At 49.1% G+C, this 22,876-nt stretch overlaps 9 protein-coding genes across 9 annotated transcripts; 6 read left to right on the forward strand and 3 right to left on the reverse strand.

Annotated features, from left to right (window-relative positions):
- Positions 1-3,069: 3,069 nt before the first annotated feature.
- Positions 3,070-5,351, forward strand: N7447_010369 (uncharacterized protein; the record flags this gene model as incomplete). Its single annotated transcript, XM_057234631.1, has 2 exons — positions 3,070-3,517; positions 3,589-5,351. The coding sequence occupies 2 exons, from the start codon at positions 3,070-3,072 to the stop codon at positions 5,349-5,351; spliced, it is 2,211 nt and encodes a 736-aa protein (XP_057080851.1).
- A 736-nt stretch (positions 5,352-6,087) lies between these two features.
- On the reverse strand, positions 6,088-6,549 carry N7447_010370 (uncharacterized protein; the record flags this gene model as incomplete). Its single annotated transcript, XM_057234632.1, has 2 exons — positions 6,088-6,272; positions 6,318-6,549. 2 exons carry the CDS (start codon positions 6,547-6,549, stop codon positions 6,088-6,090), a joined length of 417 nt encoding a protein of 138 aa, XP_057080852.1.
- A 953-nt stretch (positions 6,550-7,502) lies between these two features.
- Positions 7,503-8,981, forward strand: N7447_010371 (splicing factor ESS-2 family protein; the record flags this gene model as incomplete). The annotated part of the gene is made up of 1 exon (XM_057234633.1): positions 7,503-8,981. One exon carries the CDS (start codon positions 7,503-7,505, stop codon positions 8,979-8,981), a length of 1,479 nt encoding a protein of 492 aa, XP_057080853.1.
- Positions 8,982-9,446: 465 nt separating this feature from the next.
- N7447_010372 (uncharacterized protein) lies at positions 9,447-10,055 on the forward strand (the record flags this gene model as incomplete). Its single annotated transcript, XM_057234634.1, has 1 exon — positions 9,447-10,055. One exon carries the CDS (start codon positions 9,447-9,449, stop codon positions 10,053-10,055), a length of 609 nt encoding a protein of 202 aa, XP_057080854.1.
- Positions 10,056-10,152: 97 nt separating this feature from the next.
- Positions 10,153-15,166, reverse strand: N7447_010373 (magnesium transporter CorA family protein; the record flags this gene model as incomplete). The annotated part of the gene is made up of 3 exons (XM_057234635.1): positions 10,153-10,817; positions 10,899-12,138; positions 13,229-15,166. The coding sequence occupies 3 exons, from the start codon at positions 15,164-15,166 to the stop codon at positions 10,153-10,155; spliced, it is 3,843 nt and encodes a 1,280-aa protein (XP_057080855.1).
- A 1,328-nt stretch (positions 15,167-16,494) lies between these two features.
- Positions 16,495-17,751, forward strand: N7447_010374 (homoserine kinase; the record flags this gene model as incomplete). Its single annotated transcript, XM_057234636.1, has 3 exons — positions 16,495-16,912; positions 17,018-17,316; positions 17,373-17,751. 3 exons carry the CDS (start codon positions 16,495-16,497, stop codon positions 17,715-17,717), a joined length of 1,062 nt encoding a protein of 353 aa, XP_057080856.1. The 3' UTR covers positions 17,718-17,751.
- A 605-nt stretch (positions 17,752-18,356) lies between these two features.
- On the forward strand, positions 18,357-18,806 carry N7447_010375 (signal peptidase complex subunit 1; the record flags this gene model as incomplete). The annotated part of the gene is made up of 3 exons (XM_057234637.1): positions 18,357-18,404; positions 18,487-18,546; positions 18,609-18,806. The coding sequence occupies 3 exons, from the start codon at positions 18,357-18,359 to the stop codon at positions 18,804-18,806; spliced, it is 306 nt and encodes a 101-aa protein (XP_057080857.1).
- Positions 18,807-19,076: 270 nt separating this feature from the next.
- N7447_010376 (SCF ubiquitin ligase complex subunit HRT1) lies at positions 19,077-19,619 on the reverse strand (the record flags this gene model as incomplete). The annotated part of the gene is made up of 4 exons (XM_057234638.1): positions 19,077-19,175; positions 19,241-19,311; positions 19,380-19,458; positions 19,515-19,619. The coding sequence occupies 4 exons, from the start codon at positions 19,617-19,619 to the stop codon at positions 19,077-19,079; spliced, it is 354 nt and encodes a 117-aa protein (XP_057080858.1).
- A 770-nt stretch (positions 19,620-20,389) lies between these two features.
- Positions 20,390-21,781, forward strand: N7447_010377 (uncharacterized protein; the record flags this gene model as incomplete). The annotated part of the gene is made up of 1 exon (XM_057234639.1): positions 20,390-21,781. The coding sequence occupies one exon, from the start codon at positions 20,390-20,392 to the stop codon at positions 21,779-21,781; it is 1,392 nt and encodes a 463-aa protein (XP_057080859.1).
- Positions 21,782-22,876: the final 1,095 nt, after the last annotated feature.

Below are 22,876 nucleotides of genomic sequence, written 5' to 3' on the forward strand. Positions count from 1 at the left end.
ATTTAGTCGTTCCGAAGGACTCAACCTTGGAAGTGCCATGTATCACAAATGTCCTTTGCAACGTGAAAGGAGGTCCCTGTATACCGCCAACACGGCTAATCCCTGCTATGCCCTAATATGTACGGAGTACTTAAAGTCTAATGGACAATGCCAGGTTACATCAAGATCGCTGGATCATCGCACATAGTAGTATTTGACACAATCGGCGCGCCTATCAGTGGAATTCGGTCTGATAGTTCAGCCTCAATAAAATGGCCGATGTCAATCGCCCCTATACGACCTCCATTACAATATTAGATTGACCCATTCTCCGCAAAATACTTCCGGGATATGTGCTTTACCCAGATAGGCGACCGTTGGATCTTGCTCAGCCCAAGGTGATAGCGCATTACGCGACATTAGATCGTCAAGCGGGAAAATGACTCGGTCAAATGAGTCGGGAAAATGACGGAACAGTTAATTGACTTTACGGAGTCCGATATAACTACGTAAATGTAAACTAACCTCGGGAACCAACTGCCCCTCTCAGGGGAGTTAGGTCGATCGGAATCTGAACGTGTTCGTGAGCCATGGGAAGTTAAAGGAGTTAACCATAAGTCTCATTATTCTAGAATGTGTCCCTTCAAACCTTGAGTGTCGCACTAGCTCCCTATTATATCTCTATTATACTAATTAACCTGCATTTTTAGTCACAGGCTTGATCCATTTTTTTTTTGAAAAATGGAATTTCCATACTCTAAGAATCTCCTACTCTATTTGATCTTCCCTTGTCAAAGTGTTAAAAAAAAACAAAGAGATCCAACCAAGACTCCAATTTCCGGGCATACTCCTGACGCAGATCTGACCTGAGGAAAAACACCGGGGACGCTTGGGCCTATAATATTAACAGGTACGGTGCTCGACGATCATCGTGGACGCGAACGGCCGGTGGATATGGGGAACGTGCTGCTTAGTTGGACCTTCTGGAAGGGGATAATAGTAGAGCCTCGGGGTAGATCTATAGTTCAAACATGTGGGAGTATAAGGTGAGCACTAATTAACCTTGGAAAAATATAAAGTGTTGCACTACGCAGGTACAGTATGTAGATACAACATAAGAACAGTGTTCTCAGCAATGTTCTAGACACCAGATCGTCAGGAGTCCACTTTACACATGGATACACACTCTGACTAGCGGTATATAGTTTGAAATAGAATTGAGACTTTTTTTTAGTTTTTGGTTTTCCTCTCCCTTGTTTCGAATCGTGCTAGCTGCAGGCCTTAGGTCCACTTCCACACAAGATACGAAGCTGCCTGTTGACGTAGAAGTAAATATTAAAATATGTATACGAATCGTCACAACGGTGAAAAGTAACTATGTGCTACAATAACAAGAGAGCAATTCTATGTGGTACTACGTCTAGGGTGATAGTACGCACATACTAGGCACAATGGATACACCCCGCCCTGAGACACTGCAACTCCCCAATGTAAGGACGCGGTGATTCCCGAATAGTCACATTCTTCAGCTTCATCTTGCATCCCCGAGGTAGTGTGAAGTCTTTTAGTCAGATAAGTTTTACATTTGCTTCAGAAAAAAAAAAAAAAAAAGGTTCGCTTCCAATTTGCATGAGATAGGGGACCAGCAGTCCCCGAGGCTCTAACCGACTGCCCCTACAGTTAGATATGATCACAGGAACAAACTCGCATGGAGATCCTTGTCTTGTTCACAGGGATTTTGAAGTGAAAAAGAGAAATGCCGAGTGCAATGTACTATATAGGCGTAGCACATGTATACCCAGGCTATAATACCAATTTTAATTCTCTCTGGTAATACCGAGTACAATGTTATTATGAACTTATGGACCCCACTGCCGGATCCCGAAAGTAGATTGCGATCTATGACTGGGCTTTCCCAAGCCCTAACTTTTTCACTAAGAATCAGTTTTTAGGGATCCTTTAATGATTAAAACCGTTGAACCGAGGCTCCGCTATGTGACGCGGGGAAGGGAAGAGGCGTTTATAGGTCTCAGGCTTCATGCAAGGTAGAAATTATAGGCAAAGAAAAACTATCCCACAAAGAAACCAGAGAGATACCTAGATAATGTGTGCCATACTTATAAGAAAAGACCACTGTGCGCCCCCAATTGTGATAAGGGCTTCCCTCCACTCCACGGGGCTCCTCACGTTGCTACCTTGGTACAGCAAGGAAATGGAAAATATTGGATTTGAATATCACCATTGGATAATTTAATTAAATATATTGCCCAATGGCATTGATTTACACTTCCTAGGATAATATGCAGTACAGAGAACGTAGTTACGTAGTACGTAGTACGTAGTAGCATGTAGTTTCTATGTTGTATGTAGCCCAGGTAGAACAATATGGCAGATCGCGTATATCGTATCCCGTGTCCGCGGGTCAAAGCTAACGGTAAAACCTTCGAACCTTGGAATCCAAAAGGGAAAAGTAAGAATAAAATAAATACCACGGGGCGTATCGGACTAATACTTGCTAAACAAGGTATAGCTTCTTTTTTCTTCCCCACACGCGGGTCCCCAGCACGTTCAGAACCAACCCCCTGGCTCGATACGCCACTAGAGTGGGTTTCGGCTCCGTGACACTGGGAATTCTTTGACATGGGGATGTACCTTGGTTCATCCGTATTGTATTTACTTTTCTTATTTTTTAGATTGTTTGTGTATACGTAACTGCTACTACTAGTAGAAATATGATAGAACAAAAAGCCGGCAAAGTGCATGGTATAACCGCTCTAATTCAAATAAAGAGACAATAGATCAGAAAATACATGTAGATCGGAAAATAGACTCTAACATCATATACTAATAATGGAAAAAAAGGACAAGAAAAAAGGAAAAGTAAATACCGTAAATACCCCTGAACGCGGCTCCACCACTGCTCCGTGTCTTGTATTGCCCCCGTTATCGAGTATTCTATTAATTTATTATCATCGGCACCTCTCTCTGTTCCACTCGAGAACCGTTCCTTTCCACTTTCGCTTTATGTAGACGGCGGAGATCTCCAGATTTCATCTTATCATGGTGTAGTTTCTTTCCTTCACTTTCACCATGTCGACCTCTACAATGGCTAAAGGCTGGGACGACGACGACCGTCCGTCTACCAACTCGTCCAACGAGTACCCAGACCATGCCGCACATATACGTTCCAGGTCCATTGCCCTCGCTAATAGCCCCAAGCTGGTATCCGTCTTTCGTGGTCGGACAAGAAGCAATACCACCACCTCGACTTCTTCACGCCTTTCACCGAGATCTTCCATGGTCTCAACAGACAGTTCAACTGCCTCTGACGAGCGAGCCGCCTCGTCATTGGGACTCCGCTCCGATAAGCAGGACAAGTCGTCCCGGTCCTTTTTGGCGCGGGGAAGCCGCATCCTGCGCCGGCAGGGTAGCAAGATCAACATTGTCGCCACGCTGGACGAGGAAGATGAGGCCGATCGTGAGAAGGCTAAGCCCGAGAGAGAGACGTTTGGCCGTCGTGCCCGCCATGCCGATCACAGTAAGTGTGCCGGTCACTCAGCTGAGGACAGCTGAAATTGTGGACTCAATTGACCCCGGTAATCGATTTAGGCGAGCGCTTGAAAAGCATCATTTCTGATCCTTTTGACTTCCACCACTTGACTCATACCAACCCCTCGCAGTTCCAGTCTTTGGATCAAACCCGCGAGAACGACCTCGTCACTGAGTTCTCGGCCATCCGAGCATCTCAACGGCCCCAGACCGGTCTGAAAGGTATCCGCGCCGACGATATCAATTTCCGCAATTTCTCCAGTGATGACCTGCGCGCGCTTGGAACTGCCACCACAGTTGATGTGCCCAGTGTAAGCCCACCCGCTTCTCCAAAAGCACCCCGGAATCACACACGCAGGGAGTCGCGCGTCAACGAGAACTTCTCGCGGCCAGTCTCCAGATATCCCCGGTCATGCCCCACCACTCCCCCACCCCCTGTCGTGGCAGAGAATCCCCCACCGGAGACTGATGAGCCCGCACCCCGTGCCATTGACGAGATCCTGGGCTTGTCTACTGCGACGACGTATCCAGAGTGTCTCCAATCGGTGCAACCAACCCGGTTTTTCAGCCCCGAACCCACAGAGGATGGCGCCAGGACCTCGTCCATGAGCAGCCACTATGACCTGGAAGATGTCCCCGAGGAAGAGGAAGGAACCCGGTACTGGAACAGCTCCGAGTCCAGCGTGGGATGCCCCCATTCTCGCTCAACTTCTCAAACCAGCCCACCTCGAGCCGAAACCCAGTCACCCACTGCCAGCGAGCGCAAAGCTCCCTTGTCGATCTACGTGACCGAGGAGCTCTCCAGGAAGTTCTCTGAGGCGCTAGGCTCGCCGACTCTCCCTCAAGATCTTCAGGATACCCCGCGCGCCCAGGTGGAAGTCACACCACCTGAGCCGATCACCGGCCTGCACTTCTCATACGAGGACGAACTGTATGACTCGTGGGACGCAGACATCGACTACTGCTATGAGCATGCAGCCGAGTCCACCTCCAACTTCGATTGGTCTCGCACATCCATGGACGAAACACGCCCTCAAGTCAGCGTAGCCCGCAGCGATGGCCCCTGGCCCGCCCCGAGAACCCGACAGCTCCATCCGAGCCCACTGAGCGCCTCCGCCCTACCAACCCCGGACCTGACTCCCAGTCCAGCCCAGTCGATGCCCTCCCACTCAGCCGCCACCCCCTCAACCACAGACTTTGAGCAGGAGTTCATCGCGCAGGGCGCAGACTATTTCCATCCCGTCAGTTCCTCGATCCTCCCGTCAATGGGCAAACACATCTCCCACGAACCATTGTATGAGGAGTACATGACCACTGATGGCGAATCAGACCGCCACTTCCCCTTCTCGCAGGGCATGATGGGCCCCATCTCCCCCCGCAACAGCTTCTCCCCGATTAGCAAGTGCAACTCACAGGAGAGCCTAATGCTCTCCCGCGCAGCCTCCATCGTGCGCAAGCACCGCTCCTCCGTCTCAACGACAACCAGCGTCCCAGAGCTCATCTACAGCCTGTCCAGCAGCCGCGAGCTCATGCCAACGGACCGCATGACAGCCGGCGAGGCGCTCACCCGTCCTGCATCTTCCTCCCACCACCGCCAGACCAAGAGTCTGGCCGAGGCGCACCTCCGACAGAATGGCAGTAGCACGAGTCTCGAGGGCGCGGATATTCCCGTGTCACTTCATGACCGTGCCAAGTCCACTTCAGAGGTCGAGTCCCAGCCGATAAAATTCGAGGCTCCTATACCTCCTGTTCCTCTCAGAAACCCAAACCGGAGGAAAGCTCGCTCGCCATCTTACTCTCTCTTCCCAACAACCGCTCACTGAGTGTCACTATCGTTATCATCAACCCCCGTATTTTGTGTTGATATTTTTCTTTTTTTCACCCCCTTGCATATGATCTATCTGAGGTCGCTTTGTCACCTGATAGACTCTACTCTCACCCATCTCTCAACGAGTCCACGATCTGTGTTTTCCTATTGTCTTTGTTTTATGTTTAACTCTTGTCTTTGCCTGTGAGCCATATGTTGTTCTAGTGTTCTGTTCTACGTGTTTCAGCTGTGGTCATTCTTTCACCTCGATGCATTTCTCAGCGATAGCGAATTTTTACTGGCCTGGTGTATTGGAAGGGCGATTTGGGAAAGAGGAAAAGAGGAAACGGAGAAGGATCTTTTGGAGGAAATTTGGAATTCGTTTTTGGGTCATTCGCTAGTCTCTAGGGGCTTTTTTTTTTTTTTTTTTTTGCTTTGTTATAGACTTTGATTCTTATAGAGGAGCCGATCTGCTCCAATACCATCCATGGTTTCATTGGCATGACTTGCAATAGCTCCACTGTAAAGAGGAAGAACGAGTGTACAACACACATAGTTCATCTTCCTTTGTATTGTTATGGTCCTTCTACAAGATCGATGGCTAGTCAAGTATGTAACCATGTCTTGTTGTGATAATAATGGTAGTAAAGTCATTCAGTACAGAACATCTTCGAGCGGCAACCATTACATGTTTTTTCTTTGTTTTGTTTTTGTTTCATCTCTCCCATCGCTGAAACCGAGGCCATATATCATCAAGAATCAAAGCGCAGCTGCCCCATTCCACAGAGCCAGGAAGGGGGTGCACTCCTGGGGATTGGTACCATCATAGTCCGATATCTCTGGTTCTCGAGGTAGGAGTTATTTCGAGAAGTCAAATTTCCAAGTGAGGTACTGGTAAAGGCTTCAAAGGTATGTCGAGGACTCAAGTCCTTCGAATCTAGTTTGAAAGCTTCATGTCAGTCCCATGAGCTATCTGCGTTACTCTCCATGGGGGACCATCTAAGCTGAGACCGGATCCCAGGTTGATCCATCTCGTCATCACTATAGTGACATGACCACCCGGTCGGGTTTTTGGACAATTCAATATCAACGTCGGTGTTGCAATTGTCGCGGCTCGAATATAATTGGGCCGTTCCCAGCAATAGACTGCATCCAAAATCCTTGTGATTTGTGGTTTCAAATTCGAAAAGTTGCAAAGTACTCTTGTTCCACATCACAATAGTATTCGTCTTGGGTCATTGATGCCATACTTCTCGTAGGCATGATAACCTGAATGCGTAAAATCAAATTCCGTGGCTTTGGGCATATATCTGCCTCGGTCGGAAATAGAGTAGTCGGGCTGACGACTATCCCCCCAGCAAAAGTCATTTATCACTTCGGTAAAGACAACCCATCCGTGCCAATCCCGTATTGAGGGTCGCAGTAAAATGGTCTCATAGCAAGATGAAGATGTAGTAAAAATTAGTTCAAGATACTGATCTATATCTTAAGGCCAAGGAAGAGGTGTAATAGGAATGGTCTTGAAAGCTTTTTCGATACTAGAAGGACTTCCTTTCATCAAGCCCAACTTTGTAGTATATAGTATAGTCATGAAGGTAATGATAAGCCAAATAAGCAAAAAAGGATATTAGCAGGTTAGAAGAAATAAAAGGGGAGAAGAGCCTTCTAAGTGCAAGGAGTTTATAACTCACGGCTATGAGTAAATATGATGACTTTGTAATCCTGAAGAGGCTTAGCACCAATATGAAGGCTATCCTGGAACTCTAATATATACCTCTATAAAGAATATTGGCTAGAAATAGGCTATGACTATCTAGATCTAGATCTATGAAGAAGTATCTATAAAATGATTTTTGTGGCATACATCTTTCTGATGTGGACAGAGTTGGGTGGATTTTGATTATCGAGAGAAGACCGGTTTTGTATATAAACCAAATCTAAAAATATGGCTTGTCCATAAAGCTTATAGTGATTGTAACAATAAATACATATGCATACCCTACTTAGCTCATATGATCTATGCAAGCCAACATGTAGTGGCGTTTGAAGTATGTTTGCCTAAAGCGGTTAGACCAAAATCATATGACCCGCTATCCGTCTTATCGCCACTAACTCACCTGGGCATCTCTTTTCTCTTATTCTCTCCCCAAGCTTTTGCTCTACAAACATGGCGTCTTCTCCTTCGCAGGAGCTGGTCAAGCAATCTGCTGGCCAGCTTATGCCTCCCCCGCCGCCCCCGAAGCGAATTAAACGCCCCGCGACTGTCCTCGACGAAGACGTTTACACCAACACTTTGTCCCACATTATTGCCCGCGACTTCTTTCCGGGATTACTCGAGACACAGATGAAACAAGAGTACCTGGAAGCCCTTGAATCGAAGGATAAAGCATGGATCGCAAGTTCCAAGAAAAAGTTGGCAGGCGTCATGCGCACGCCCACTCCAGGGTCGAATGCAAGACGCAAGTCAGACTACGCATCGGTCCCGAGCACACCACAGCATTTCGGACAGCCGGGTGACACTCCTCATGGCTGGGGAGGCGACACTCCCATGTCTGTCATATCGACTTCCACATCGGCGACAGAATCGCAAGACCGACATGTCCCCGATGTATCAAATATGGGACTGGTCGCCTTCCAGGAAAAGTATACCAGCGAAGACAACGAGTCCTTCAACAAAGTCCTGGACAAGCAGAATGAAAAACGACGGGAGAAATATCCCTGGCTTTGGAGCGGGAATAAAATTCCCTCTGCCCGACAAATTGCACACCACCAACAAGAAATCAAGCGCATCACAGCTCAAGGCGAAAACCCGGAAACGGGCCTTATTAAACGAGACGAACATGCCCAGCCTGCCATCAAAACAGATCTGGATGCCCGCCCCGCAAATCCAGACACGTGGAAAACCCGACCAGACAATACCCTCATGTTCCTCCCCTCCTCGGTGGAGGATACCCACGAGACACTCCCGCAGAAAGCAGAAATGACATCCCGGGCAGGGCCCAAGCGAACTCTCTACCAAAATACTAGACTTCTAGATCCACATGCCGCTGCAGCAGCGGACGCCGCTAGCGCCGTGCCCCCTTCACCCTCACTATCCGCCATCCAAGACGCCATCGCTGGTCGACCCCGTCTCAGTGAGTCCGAAGCCGCGTCAGCCTTCCCAGGAAGCGAAACCCCGAGGGTCAATGGATACGCCTTCGTCGACGAAGACGAGCCCGAACCCGAATTCACATATGGCTCCAGCTCCAAAACCGACGACATGGAAGTCGACTGGCGCCTCCTCGGACCGACCTCTGAAAAGCCAAATCCCTTCCAACTTGGGGAGACTCGCAAGCGCGAAGCCCTGCATCATCGTATGGTCGATCGTGTGGCGCGGAACAAGCGTGCTGAAAAGGCCGCCCGTGTTACGAAGACGCCTGTCTCGTTGACGCCGCGCTTTGCTAGTAGTCCTCGGTTGGACTTTGGGTCTCGGTATACGCCCGGGGCTGGCTCTAGTATGGGCTCTGTTTCTGGTGGAGGACATCAGGGAAAGATGCTTACCCCTGCAGCGCAGAAGCTGTTGCAGCAGGTTGGGGGCACGCCGAGGTCTGGAGAAAGGAGGTCTGGACTGGGTAATGTTTGGACACCTACGCCGAAACGCAAGTGATGGTGGTTTATGACTTTGTTTTTTATTATTTTCTAGCTGCACGATACCACGGAGCCGATAGACTCCCACGGCGTTTCATTATTGTATATCATTTATCTCCAGAAACAACCACAATTCCCGGTACACCCGGTTTTTTTGTTCATTTGCATAGTATGAACATGAGTATAAGAGTAGCAGTTTAAGCAATATAGATCGAATTCATAGTGGGACATCGGAACGAACAGGAACCACGAAAACAGTTTTACCCGGTCCCGGTACTTCTTCGGCCCCCCATGCCTCTTTATTGCAACGACGTTCGTGAAACTGGATATTTGGAAGCTTAGATTTGGCCTAGAACTTGTGGGTTTGCTCTATATAAATATCCCGACCGTTACTAACGAGAGAACAGATTCCGATTCAAGACTGAATTGGTCTTTTATATAATTCAAACTGCTTCAAACTGAGATCGATATCTGGTATATCAAAATGAGCATCGAAATACCAGAGAGACAGACTGCTCCATCGGTAGCAACGTCTGCTACTCCATCTGAAAATATCCCCAAGGCCAAAGAGATCATTCCATCAACAGAGACATCAACAGTAGAGAAAGAGAAAGACACATTCCAATCTTCAATCTACTCCCCAGCAAACCTACTCTCAAGTCTCCTCTCTCCATTCTCTTTCTCGGGCACGTCTCCGGACAACAAAGAAAAAGAGAAAGAGACCAAAAGTTCAACTAAAATATCAATCGAAACACCAACCTTAGACTCAACCACACAACCAACCCCAGAACCATATTACACGCCCGAAGACACACCTCTCTACAAAGCCCTCTACAAGACGCGTCTAACAAAAACCCGCACGAAACAACTCCTCCGCGCAGGAGAGCGAGCATACAATGACCCACCACCTCCACCAGGATTGGGTGATTGTTGTGGGAGCTCATGTGACCCTTGTGTAAGGGATTTGTGGAAGCAAGAGATTGGGATTTGGAGGGAGAGATGGGGGGATTGGGGTATTGAAGAAGGGGCAGGAGTTTTGAAGAGTGAGAAGAAAGAAGAGAAATTGGGGAATAAGAAAGAATTGGAATGGTGATGAGTATATAATAGGTAGAAAATAAGTGTGTAGAACAACTAGATCGAGTTCTTTGTTATTTAGACAAGTAAATGTTGATATATCTACATGTATGCATTCACATAAAATACATAACCCCCATAACCACCAAACTAAACCACCAAACCCAAGCACTCAGCTTCACCCCAAGACTCAAATAATACGCAGCCCCAAGAAAAGAGCAAGTAACGTCGCCTTTTGGATCCCGATGGCCGTAGGAATAATTCATCATCTGGCCCTCAGGACACCCGAAGCCAAGTGCAGACGGACAACTCTTAACAAGGGTATGACAGAGATCTCGACAAGGCAGGATCTCCCTATAGGGACCGGGCTTGATCTCCTCATCGATGATAGCATTGCGGGATGAATTCGTCATCACGAATTTGCGGTGGGGACTGTCATCCGGCAAGGAAGAGCCATTGATGAAAGCCTGGCCTGCGTTACGGATCTGGGTGTAATTCTTGGGGTTACTGTAGTCCGAGCAGCGGGGGATTGTGACGACGCAAAGCCATTCTTTGTAGGCTCTTGCGCAGTCGTCGCAGTCGACGGCGAGGGAGAACATTGATTCTTGGGTTGCGTTGCATTGGATTTGTTGTAGGGAATAGTTGAAGTTCTGATAGTAGGCGGCGGCGTGGTCGTCGTAGATTGTGCGGAGCTTGTCGACGCTTAACTCAGGGTTTGAGGGGACTGCGTATGCGACTTCTGAGCAGAAGGTTAAGTTGAATAGCACGGCGCAGTTGTCATCTAGAGGATGGTTAGATGGGGTTGCTTTTTTTTTTTTTTTTTTTTTTTTTTTTTTGATAAAGGTTGTTTCGGCTTGCTCACCTGTTTTGGTCGTAAAGTTCATCGGTTTCCATACCTTGCCGCCGCCGCCGATGATGCCATTCCCGGACGCGGTTGAATTGCCAATCATAGCCAGAAGACCGCTGTACGTTGAACTCTGGTTCAGACCAGTAATATAGAACTGTTCTTTGGGCTTATTTCCAAGTCCACGACTGGTCATGCCAACCTCGGTTGAATTACTGATTCGGCCCATCTGCGAAAGCTCATCGAGGGCGCAAAACGATTTCTCTAAGCCTTCCAGTGCTGTGTCGTTGATGTTATGGGCAAACATAGTGTATGGTGGGACGAGGTTCATCCATTGCTTGTAATTTGTGGTGTTACTTTCGGACAGGGTTAGGTTGTTCGTCACCAGCAGCGCGGCTGACACGTCCGCGTCGATGAACAACAGATTTGGATCATTTTCCACGACATTGTGGAAAAAGTCATCGATGGATGCTGCAATCTGGTACTTGTAACTTCCCATGTAGTCGGTTGAATTAGGCGCTGCGACACCGATGAAGACGTCGCTGTCCGTGTCAATGGTGATTCCCAAATACCCGCCAGCGGCAGTGTGTATATCCTGCTTCGAGTCGTCTTTGCCCGGTCCTGGCTGTTGCAGTTTTTGCGAATTCGACACATACATTTGCAACTGTGGGAATCCGTTTTCTGGGTTGGTTTTATTGGCAAGGGGCTTTTGGCAGGTCGTGAGCGATAAATAGACTGTCGTCATCGCTCGTTTTGAAAAGTCCTCGTCTCGTTTCCGTAGCTCACGAGTCGAGTGAGGGTTATCCTTAACTGTAGCATTCATATATGCAGGAAGACCCGTGCCTTTGGGGTCGTGTTTGCCGTTCACCACATCGCTGGGCAGGTAGAACCATTTGACATCGCCGAGCTCGAGCTCGCCCGGCACGAACTGGTTGTTGCCTAATGCTTTTGCGGCATTAGGGACTCTGCGCACGAGCTCCAGCCCATTTGACTCGCCATCTTCGTCGACGCTGTCACGTATTTCCAGCCCATTGAACGAGTCCAGCGCAAGTGGAAGTCCTGCTCCGTTGGTGGTAACCGCCCCTCGTAGGGTCAGGGTGTTTTCCGTATCCGGGCCATGGGGGGCGTCGGCATAGACGACGTCGCAGGTAAGTGCGAAAAGAAGAAAGACCGCGCTAATCGTTGCAGTAAGATAGCACTGCAGCGCGTTGTATTGATGTCGCATGGAAGGACGGAGGGGAGGGTGTCGCTGCACAGCCTATGGGCAGAATTGGAGTGGGCGTGTAAAGCTATCACGGGCAAGCGGTGGTATACACCAGCTGTAAACCTCTTCCTGGAGGCCAAATCAACGGCTGCATGTAGTCGACGTGAGAGTTGTTTAGATGAGGCCGGCTATCGTAGAAAATGCCAGTCTTATCAATTTGGTTGCCTTGCTGCCTTATTTAGAACACGTAGCCTGGTTAGCTAATAGGACCGCGTGTGCATGGTTATAGACACTTACATGTATGCACCATATTTCCTCTATGGCTTTCCTATCTTAGCTACTGCCACTTTTATGGGGGCACTCAGCCAAGCTTTCTGATGTAAATTGTATTGAGAATGTAGAGTCCTATCCAATCAGGACGCTAAACTTCTACATGGGCAGGCACCCCAGAATGCGAATGAAGGGGAAATGGCCAGATAGCCCAGACTACTCGGGCAGCTCTAATTATGGCGTGTATTCAAGGTGTTTATATGCTACACTACCTCAGTGCGCCGATCATGGTTGTACACGACAGCCTGAAGTGCCTTACTTTCCCCAAGATCAGTTACCGCGGGGCATAGGCACCTTTAATTTGGCATGTTCAACATGTCTTCCAATGCAGATAGCCGATCTGGCTTGCGGCTTTGTACACTACCCTAGTTCTCTTCTCCTAGATCATGATCTATCTACTCAACTACCGCCTCGTTACCATTCCAAGCTATCGAAAATATATAAACTTCGGTCCTATATTGTATGGGTGGACCAGGAGCCAGTCCACGCAAGCCAAATACGATCACACCGAGCAGTGGTATAAAGCCGTTCAGGTCCTCTGGTCCATTGTTGGAGTGTTAACCATCCCGGTGACATGGTAGGTGTTCAGGTGCAAAGCCACGTTTTAAATGGTAGAGATGAGCACTTTGAGCATGTCGTTTGGAGGAAGATGAAAATTATATTCTATAGATAGATATTGTATTTTAAAACCAACCAAAAGAAAAACGGGATGAAGTAAACGATCACAGTCAAACAACACGCAGAATGCAAAATAAATGAAGAAAGCCAAGGAAAGATGGCAAGTCAACATAACCAACAATAAAAAAAATCAAACCAGCCTCTGCCAGCGGGCAAGGCCAATGCTCACGATAACAATACCTGCCATGACTCCAAGAATGCCGAACCACCAAGCCAATCCATCCGTGTGGCCGCCGGGAACTTCTACGTTCATACCGAACAGACCACAGATCAGGTTCATGGGGACCAGAATCGTAGCAATCAGAGTGACCTTGCTGAGAACCTTGTTGACGTGGTTTCCCAACACCAAGTTGGTGACATTTAGCTGAGCCAGGTAATTGGTATGAGACCGACTGAGCATCTTTTCGAAATGCGCCAAGTTCGACATCATGGTCACAACGTGATCTTGGATATCGCCAAGGTAAAGACCAATGTCACCACGGGGAGTAACGGAGTACTGCTCGTTACAGCGTTTGGAGAATCCACGGATGACATCGGCCTTGCCGCCTAGCAGACGCATCAAACTCATGACCTTCTTGCGCAGGCCTCCAATGCGAGGGAGGAACGATTCGAAATCGTCAACCCGGGCGATGAAGACATGGTCTTCGATCGCCTCAGACTCCAATTCCACATCACGAATCACGGGGCCGAAGCTATCCACGATATCGTCGATCATCGCGTAACAAATCCAGTCACTACTGAGAGACACATAGTCTCGCAGCTTTCCAATACGTTTCCGAACATTGGATGCGTGAGGGTTGTCCTCAAAGGAGAAGGTGAGGACACCGTCTCGGAAGACAACCATATAGAAATTAACAGGCTCGAGGAATTCCTCGCTGGTTTTGTCCATTTGGAAGAAGGTGCGGAAACAGACAAAGTAGTACTGCTTGAACAGTTCAACCTTCTCGCGGGCTTCCTGGGTTTGAATATCCTCCGTTGTCAGCGGGTGAATAGAGAAAGCCCGGGAGATAGCTCCCAACTCCTCATCGGTGGGGTTGACCACATCCAACCACCACACACCTCCCTCAGGTCCAAGCTCGAAAAGATCTCGGAAGGTTTCGCCAGGGAGCACTAGATCTCCTAAATCGGCAGCATGCACTGTGCTTTGAGCCTCGGACGAAAAGAAACCAAAGCGAGAGCGCTGGCTTGTATTCTGAGTTGCTTTAAACTGCTCCTTTTCGTTTGTAACCTCGGCCTTCTTCTTTTCATCCTCACTCAGTGTATCAGACGAGCTAGTCTTGTTGAGTGCACCCATCTCAGGGCTTTCAGCGCCGGGGCGGAGGTCGTAGAAAATGCGGGGCCTCTTGCCCTGCGAGCTCATGCTGTGCATGCGGCGAATGCCATCGCCGACTTTGGTGCTCGGATTCAAAGCCACAAACTCCTCGAGTTCCTCATAATCAATGACGGGAATACGGCCTGGTTCGTCGAAGCAGGCCTCCTCTGTCGTGTCGAATGGCACATCCCCTAACGGAGGGCGGACAACACTGGCGTTGCTGAAAGTTGGGCGCCGGTTGTGGGTGCCACCCGAAACAGTGCGTTGCAAAATAGCTTCCAGGTCGGGAGGCGCATGACTGTCCAGGGTATTGGCGCGTTCACGGCGACGAGGGTCGGCAAAAGCTTCGACTGAATTGGGAGGAGAGGATGATCGAGCGGACACGGACGAGGCGCCGTCATTATTGGCGAGATCTGGATTCACAATGCTGATGCGACGAGGGGTTTGGTAGGTGCCGTTAGGGTCGACTGAGAACCGTCGAGCGAGTCCATTCAACTCATTCAGCGAACGATCATCGTCCACGGAATTTTCGAAGTCTCGAGGAATTGGACCGTCTCTTCTGGCATCTTGGGCACTGAGCAAGTCCGAACGATCGAGCATTTCGGGACCTTGAGTGGTATCGCGCGGGCTGTAAGCACGCTCGACTGGGGCTTCAATGCGTGGGGGCGTCTGCATCTGGAGGCGATGATCATCCAGTTCGGGTACCGGGGTACTGTACCTAGTCAGGTACATGTACCTCTCGGATCTGGGAGACTCGGACATGGTGGGTTCTCAGTATATGAGAAATTGACGAAAGCGATTAGGGCGCCAGATTGGCGGGTTTTTGCGTGGTGTTGGGGTTTGGTTATAATTGCTTTTGGATAGCACGACGGCCGGAGCAGACGCAAGCCGGTAAGAGGTTCGTTCGAGGGTGACGACCCTCCATAAGCCAGACCCTTCACGAGGGTCTGGCGTTACCGACTAACGTCTGGCGGCCACAATAAAGATGTTGCTGAAACCCAGTTAGGGGGGTCTGGTGTCGCCCCCGCCAAAGACCCGGAACTTAGGGCCTGCAAGAGGGTGGAGGAGAGAGGCCTCGGTGTAGCGAAGTCCCGCCAACTTGAAGAAGTGGTCGGATGAGGAGCTTGGTGGCTCCAGGGTTGCTGTTAGACGAGAGGCGCGAAGGATTCGTGGAAGATTGACGTTAATACTCGAATTCTCAACTGAGCTCTATTGGCAAGAGATCAGAGATTGAAAATTCTAGTTGAGTCGTAAGTTGGAGTGGGAATTTAGAAAAGTGGGAAAGGCGGGAAAGGTATAAAATGAAGTGGCAAAGACCGAACGGGTCGATGATGGTTCCGGCAGCCGCCCAGAGTCACCACGGGATATGAAAGACTAATATAAGAACCAGAGCACCTTTAGGGGGTAGTAATATAGGAGAAAGAACACAGTGGGGTGGGCTAGAACTAATATGTCGAAGAAGGAGACAAAGCTTAGTGAAAATTTTTACAAGCGGGCCCCGTTTCAGCAGATAAAGGAAAAGGGTCTACGGGAGTAGATGAGGACTATAAAATGGCCTATTATTGATTAGGGATTATCCCTCCACTAATTGCTTTGAGGCATTTTTATATCAAATGTCTATGCTTCGTATGCTTTTGGCTTGTACTCCGTATACTATCCCTCGGTCTAAGATGTCATATTGGATCTTTTGTCGCCCTTGGCATTTTTCGGTATTTCCAGGTTATCTGACACAATACTATGACTAGAGAACAATTTTTATCTCGGTAAAAAATACCCCCTTTTTATCATGTTTCGCCTTTTCTATCTGGAACATCCATGGTCCAAAAAAAGTACCAATGTACCAACGGAGTACTTGGTATAGAGTCAAAAAACACACCGACAATGCAATATATGCAAGATCTGATATAGATGCTAATACAAATCAAATCAAAAAGAAATCCCAATGTATTAAGTGCTCCACTTGCGTATCCGACGTCGGCCAAATTTTTTTGGTGTGCCAAGAGTTTCAGAGTCACATACCGGACTATCAGACTATCTTGTACATCTGTGCTGGACTCTGTACACACTCGGGCATATAGTTTCTGTCAGCCATGACTTCCTTCGTGATCAAGATCCCTTGCTCCTCTGCCAACATTGGCCCTGGATTCGATGTCATCGGCCTGGCATTGTCCCTCCACCTGGATCTCCACGTCACCGTTGAGGCCAAACCCTCATCCCAGCTCCCCTTCAACTGCGCCATCACCTATGAAGATCAAAGCAAGAGTGTTGAGCAGATCAGTCTTGACCCAGAAGTCAATCTGATCACCCGTGTAGCCCTGTATGTCCTCAGATGTCATAACCAGCGGGCCTTCCCCGTCGAGACCAAGGTGCATATCGTCAACCCCATCCCATTAGGCCGGGGTTTGGGCTCCTCTGGTACCGCTGTCGTTGCCGGTGTCATGTTGGGCAATGAGGTGGGTAAGCTGGGTCTGAGCAAGGAACGGTTACTTGATTATTGTTTGATGATTGGTAGGTTGGAGTGTTTTATGTACCCCCTCATCTGAGTCTCCGGAGGAAAAGAAAAAGAAAAAAATCGATTCGTATATCGTACATCTTACTAACACGTGCGAATAGAGCGGCACCCGGATAACGTGGCTGCTTCCCTCTTCGGTGGGTTCGTGGGTACCTATCTGAATGAGCTTAAGCCCGAGGACGTGGCACGCAAAGAGATCCCTCTCAGTGAAGTTCTGCCTGCTCCAGCAGGTGGTGTGGACACCGGCATCAGACCCCCCGAGCCGCCAATGGCCATTGGTCATTACAGAAAGTTCAATTGGGCTCCGGAGATCAAGGCCATTGCCATTATCCCTAACTTTGTGGTGCCTACTGCCAACGCCCGGAATGTACTCCCGGAGACTTACTCGAGAGCGGATGTGGTATGTGAACGTTCAAAATTGATAACTATCAAATTCAAGACTAATCTCTCGGCTAGGTCTTCAATCTCCAGCGCGCAGCACTCCTCCCCGCGGCTTTGGGAAGTTCCCCACCGGATCCTGATATGATCTTCCTCGCCATGCAGGATAAGGTGCACCAGCCGTATCGCAAGACGCTGATCCCAGGCTTGACTGAGATTCTCCAATTCATGACCCCTGCCACTCAACCCGGTTTGCTAGGAATCTGTCTCTCCGGTGCAGGACCTACCATCCTGGCACTGGCTACGGATCGCTTCACCGAGATTGCTGACCGCATTATCGCACAGTTCGCTTCCAATGATATCTCATGCCAATGGAAGCTGCTGGAGCCTGCCCAGGATGGCGCAACTGTCACCTATAACTAAAAGCCGGGGCCTCTTGTGTCGTCATAACACGATCGCTACCTGCGAGTCAGCGGTTCGCTGTGCTTGGCATACAAGCACGTGTCGGCAGCATTGGAGCATTGGGATTCGAGGTAAACCTGTATCTGGCTGGATATGGGAAGAAATATTTCTTCTCTAACCGCCACCACATGGGTCATGCAAGATCTCGTTTTCACCGCTCCTTGCTTTCTTGCATTGCAGGGTGCATGTGAGCCTTCCGACACGGCAACTTGGGTCCGGGTCACGTTTGGATTTGCAGGTCTTATACACTGGTACACGATCGCAGGCCGAGTTTCTCGAGGCCAGTTTTCCAGCAGTCCTCCAACTCGGGTGATCTGTTTTTTGGGGGGGGGAGTGGTTCTAGAGATAGATGGCAGATGACATGGAATGAAATCATGATCAACCACGTAACGATTAAAGTTCAATATCGGATCAATTTCTCAAGGAATAACCTGGCCGAGCACATGCGGAATCAAAGTTATGGCCGTGTACAATGGAGAGAGAAAGGCGGTCCGACGTGGCAGAAGGCAAATGACACCATTGCGATAAGCCGCCCGTCATCGATCAAGGGACGCTCGAACTCGGCGTGTTGACCTCGAATCTGATTAAATTGCTTCAATTATGGATGAATTGCTCGCACCGATTCAGGATGCCCTCGAAGGCCAAATTGTACGCCCCGCCACATCGTCTGCATTCATTGACATTGCTCTGCGTGTCTGGACGATCCAAGCTAACAAGATCTCGATAACAGGACTTCCACGGCCAACGTCTAGCAGAGTTACTGTCGACCGTCTTGCTGGTTATCTCAGGGGTATGTTGCACGAATCTTGAGTCTTGTATAGCCGGAGCTAATGATTGTTGTAACTGCTCTAGATTGCCAGCTTCCTCATCGGATACATCTATAAGGACATCCACCTTACGTTATGGACTGGTTTAGCAGGCACACTGTTCACAGCTTTCGTTGTTGTCCCGCCCTGGCCGATATACAACCGCAATTCGGAGAAGTGGATGGGCTCACCAAACGCAAGAACAACTCCGGGTATAACTGTGGACGGGGTGAAGGTGCAATAAGCTATTGAGAAATTGTCAAGCGTAATGATCATTGGAAGCATTTGGGCAGCGCTTTCTTGTCTGCTACGGAATATGCGAATGGGGAAGTTATGGAGCTAGCTCGAGATATCAATCGTTCGAACGCCCGCCAATCCCTAGGCCGTGGTAAAGATCCAGAAGCATCTTGGAAGAAAAAAAAAGTTCAAGTTATAGCCATTGAGCATGAGGCATCAGCCAGAAATCGTGAATTTGTATCGTGTAGTGTCTTTGAAACCTCCGGTGTCCACCTTTTTACCGGCCGTACTTTTGGAACTCCCAGTCTCGGTTGTCTAGCGGGCAGACCTGGCGGGTCTTCAGCCATCTCGATATGCAGTGGAAGTGGAATGCGTGCTATAGAAAGCGAGTAATTAGCCTATGATCGAACGATCGGATGGGGTGGGTGCAGGGGTCCTCACGTTGCAGATACCCCAGGCAACAGTGCACTCTTCCGTTGTTGATGATCCTTGGTTGGCCTGGCATTCGATGCCTGTTTCGTTGATGTGTCAGCTTGTAAACTTAAAATCAAGAGAGCTGTGGAGGGTAGTTTCAGCGTACACAAGTCCATGATGTGGTTTCGGCAAATGGCACAGTTGTCGACGACGATATCCCAAGCCCACAATGCAACGGCATTCCACTTAACAATATCCAGTCAGTATGATGAGTCGCTGCGAACAGTAGGGCCTTGTGTACCTTCTTGACCTCGAACTTCTTCTTGTCGGTATTATCGGTGCCTTTGGCCACGGCCTTGCCCTTGGAGGAGCCAGTAGCGGCTTCCTTCATCTCCACGTCTGTCATGTTGAGGTTCTTGTCGGAAGTTGAATGGTTTTAGGTTGAAATGCTTGGCGCGAGGCAACAGAAGCTAGCTGGAGTGGGGGGTATTTAGTTATCAGAACTGTGACTGACGTAAGTGAGGCTCCGATATCCAGGCTGGGGCGGTGATTGAGGGCGGTGATTGAGGGCGGTGATTGTAGTAGAAAGAGAGTCGAGATCGAACGGACGATATCCTTTTGGAGTTAGAATAAGAGATATCTCCAAAGGTACTCAATACACAATGCGACAATGCCCTGTCCAGCAGTTAATAGTTCTGTTTGACTTGGTTTGTTCTATCGTGAAGCAGGTGGCGTCTTAGTCATCGAAATGTGATCTCCCCTCCCCGTTTGTCTGCATTCGATGGTCTTTCCCTTCAGCCAACAACAATGATTCAGTCCTCTTTTCCTTCTCTTCTTTTTTCCTCTTTAGAGATGTCTCCAGTTGATTTTCATTTTTGACTTCTGTCACGCTCTCTGTTTCATAGACAAGATCTTTCATTAGACTGTCGATCTTTGCCTTTGAAGCACCCGCTTGACTCAACTTGCGACTCTTTCACTTCCTCAGTTTGATACACGTCACGTTCTCTGCTTCCCCGGCGTTGCCATATCTAATATTTTCGACACCTGCTGAGCAGTGATCTGACTCATTTTGCTGCAATATCCGCGTCTTCTGCCGTTTACTGCTTCGTCATAGCGTTGCCTTTTCTCTTTACCTATCTCTCTCCAGGCTGCCTATTTATTAAGCCAACCGTCGACATGTCGACCCAATCTCCTCATCCTCCGACTCCCAAGGGTTCGCGCAACAACCGTCGCCCTCAGAAGAAGAATATGACCCCTCACGCCCCGAAACCGGCGCTCCTCTCTACTCCTCCATCATCCCCGCCGCATAACATGACCCCGGGACTCATCCAGGTGGATTCCTTAAACAACTTCAACTCTTCCAAGAAGAAGCCTCTGCGCTCAGGGAAGAAGCCGCGAGACAACAAAGCTTCACCTGCCCCGCACTCTGGATATCACAGTAACGGGTACAACAATGGTCCCCGATACACACCAACCCACCCCGCCGTCACCTCTCCTCAGACAAAGCCGAGCGCTGCCTATGCCGGACCGACATTCCACGCATCGCCTGCGCCATCAGCTCTACCCATCCCTAGCTTTTTCTCCAAGTCAGCTCCTGATGCCAATCTGGTCCCGCCCATCGAGACCGATAGTGACGATGCGGTGGACCCCGAACTAGAGGTGACTCCATCCAAACCTCGCAACCGCAACAACCCACCCAAGGCTGAGGAGCACAAGCCTTCCCCTCTCGACTTCCTCTTCAAGGCTGCTGTGCAAGCCAGAGATCAGAAGTCCACGAGCAGCCCTGAGGTGAACAAGGTCCTTCAGTCTCCCCAGACTGAACCCAGGACTTCGCGCCCCAATCCTGATGGCATGTTTGCATTTGAAATGGGAAACTCCGACTACTCTCGCAACTCAAACATTGGTCCTTCTTTCGCCCCTTCTTACCAGGATCGTATGAATGCGCTGCGGCCCTCCAGTACCCCTCAGTCCTCTGACATGACTGAAGAAGAGCGACGAATTAAGACCGAGGAGTTGAAGCAGCTGTTGCTCAACCCACCCCCACAGAAGCCACCTTCCTCGGCTTATGCCTCGCATGAATACGCTGGGTCCTTTGGGCCCCGTCCTTCCAATGTGCCTCCCTACGCCACACCTATGCGAACCTCGTCTGGTCCTCAGTTGACCATGTCTCATGGTTCATTTTCTCCCCACCAGCTGCAACAGCAGCAGATTCCTCAGAACACCGGACCGCCTCGCTATCCATACCCCGCCCACTCTCACTCGCCCCTGCGCCGTGAGGTTGAGATGGTCCCGCCCCCTTCGATGCCTCAGTATCGTGGCCCCCCCTCAAATGGCGCATCGAACCGAGCTTCACCGGCGCCATATGGTAATCCGTACATAGCAACCCCCCAGTATCAGCGGAATGGCTATGCTTCGCCCCAACCAAGCCATGCGTCGGCTTCATTCCAAATGCCCGTGACCTCGCCATCTCCTTCCCGGGTGGTGGACACCCGGCAAATCGAGAATGATATTCGTCGGGTTCTCAAGCTTGATACCTCGGGCCCTCGGGTCACTCAGAGCTCCGCGTAGCTCCGCGCGGCTCCATACTTACCTTGTCAGATTATGATCTTCTTTTTATGATCACGTCTCTCCGCTCGTTTGATCGAATGACCTGTTCCTTTTGTTTATTTTTCTTACTCTTATTTTGCTTCTTTATTGAATTTAGTTTGACTTTACTTTGCTTTTTCATTGCATTCTGTTCATACGGGCATCCTCGACTGGTCTGAGGTCCCTTGGTTGGTTCATTCTAGTCTTCCTTTCCCGCTATAGGGTGCTCATTGTTTCTTTCCATACGTCTCTTGCGGCAATGTTCACCATGATGATAATGCACGGCACTGGTTGCTTGGTACATTGATGAGGTGGTAATTTTATCGTCACCTTTTCTCCATCGTTCGGCGTCGTGATTTTTCCCAAATGTGGTGGCGCGCCTGGTTTTGGTTTGGGGCATGGAGGAATGGGAACAAATGCATGATTTTGCTGGTTTTTTTTGGCATTGTTTCTTGGTGGTTTGGGTCTTTTCTTTTCAGCTTCCTTATTTCTTTTTGTTTGGTCGAAGTAGCGATCAGCCTCGGTCAACCTTCTAAGCTGACCTGGGGCTGACATGGCACTTCGTACCTCGGTGTATCCTCCTCGCTCGTTTTATGAGGATTGAATTTGTTCAAGTATCTGACATGTCCATATCGGTGTGTATTTTGTACCCGTCACTCGATTTATAATCATCACTTGTCAGATTTTGGTTCCGATTATGCTGTGCAAGTAGTAGTCGTACATGACTAGTATAGTCCTGGAGCCTAGTAGATCTGGCGCCAAATTACAGGATATCTCAGCACTGGTGGGTTATGCATGCATATCACAATCTGCTGAATATCTAGAATTAAAAGACCCTTCAGCAGGACATAGCATACTTAAGATGAATGTGAAATCGGGAAATGTAGACCCAGAGTGTACTATATTTGTAAAAGGGACCAATGGCCTATATATATGAGAGTCGCTGAATTCAGTATAGCGCGGGGATCACTTTAAAGTCAGTTGCTAGGCCGCCAAGACCCTAGTTGCCAAGACTAGGGCCGTATGTAGATGACAACGGCAAAGCGGACATGATCCACACGGACAAGTTCAACTGTG

The sequence above is a fragment of the Penicillium robsamsonii genome, assembly GCF_028829455.1.
Source record: "Penicillium robsamsonii strain IBT 29466 chromosome Unknown utg000007l_segment0_segment0, whole genome shotgun sequence".
NCBI lineage: Eukaryota > Fungi > Ascomycota > Eurotiomycetes > Eurotiales > Aspergillaceae > Penicillium > Penicillium robsamsonii.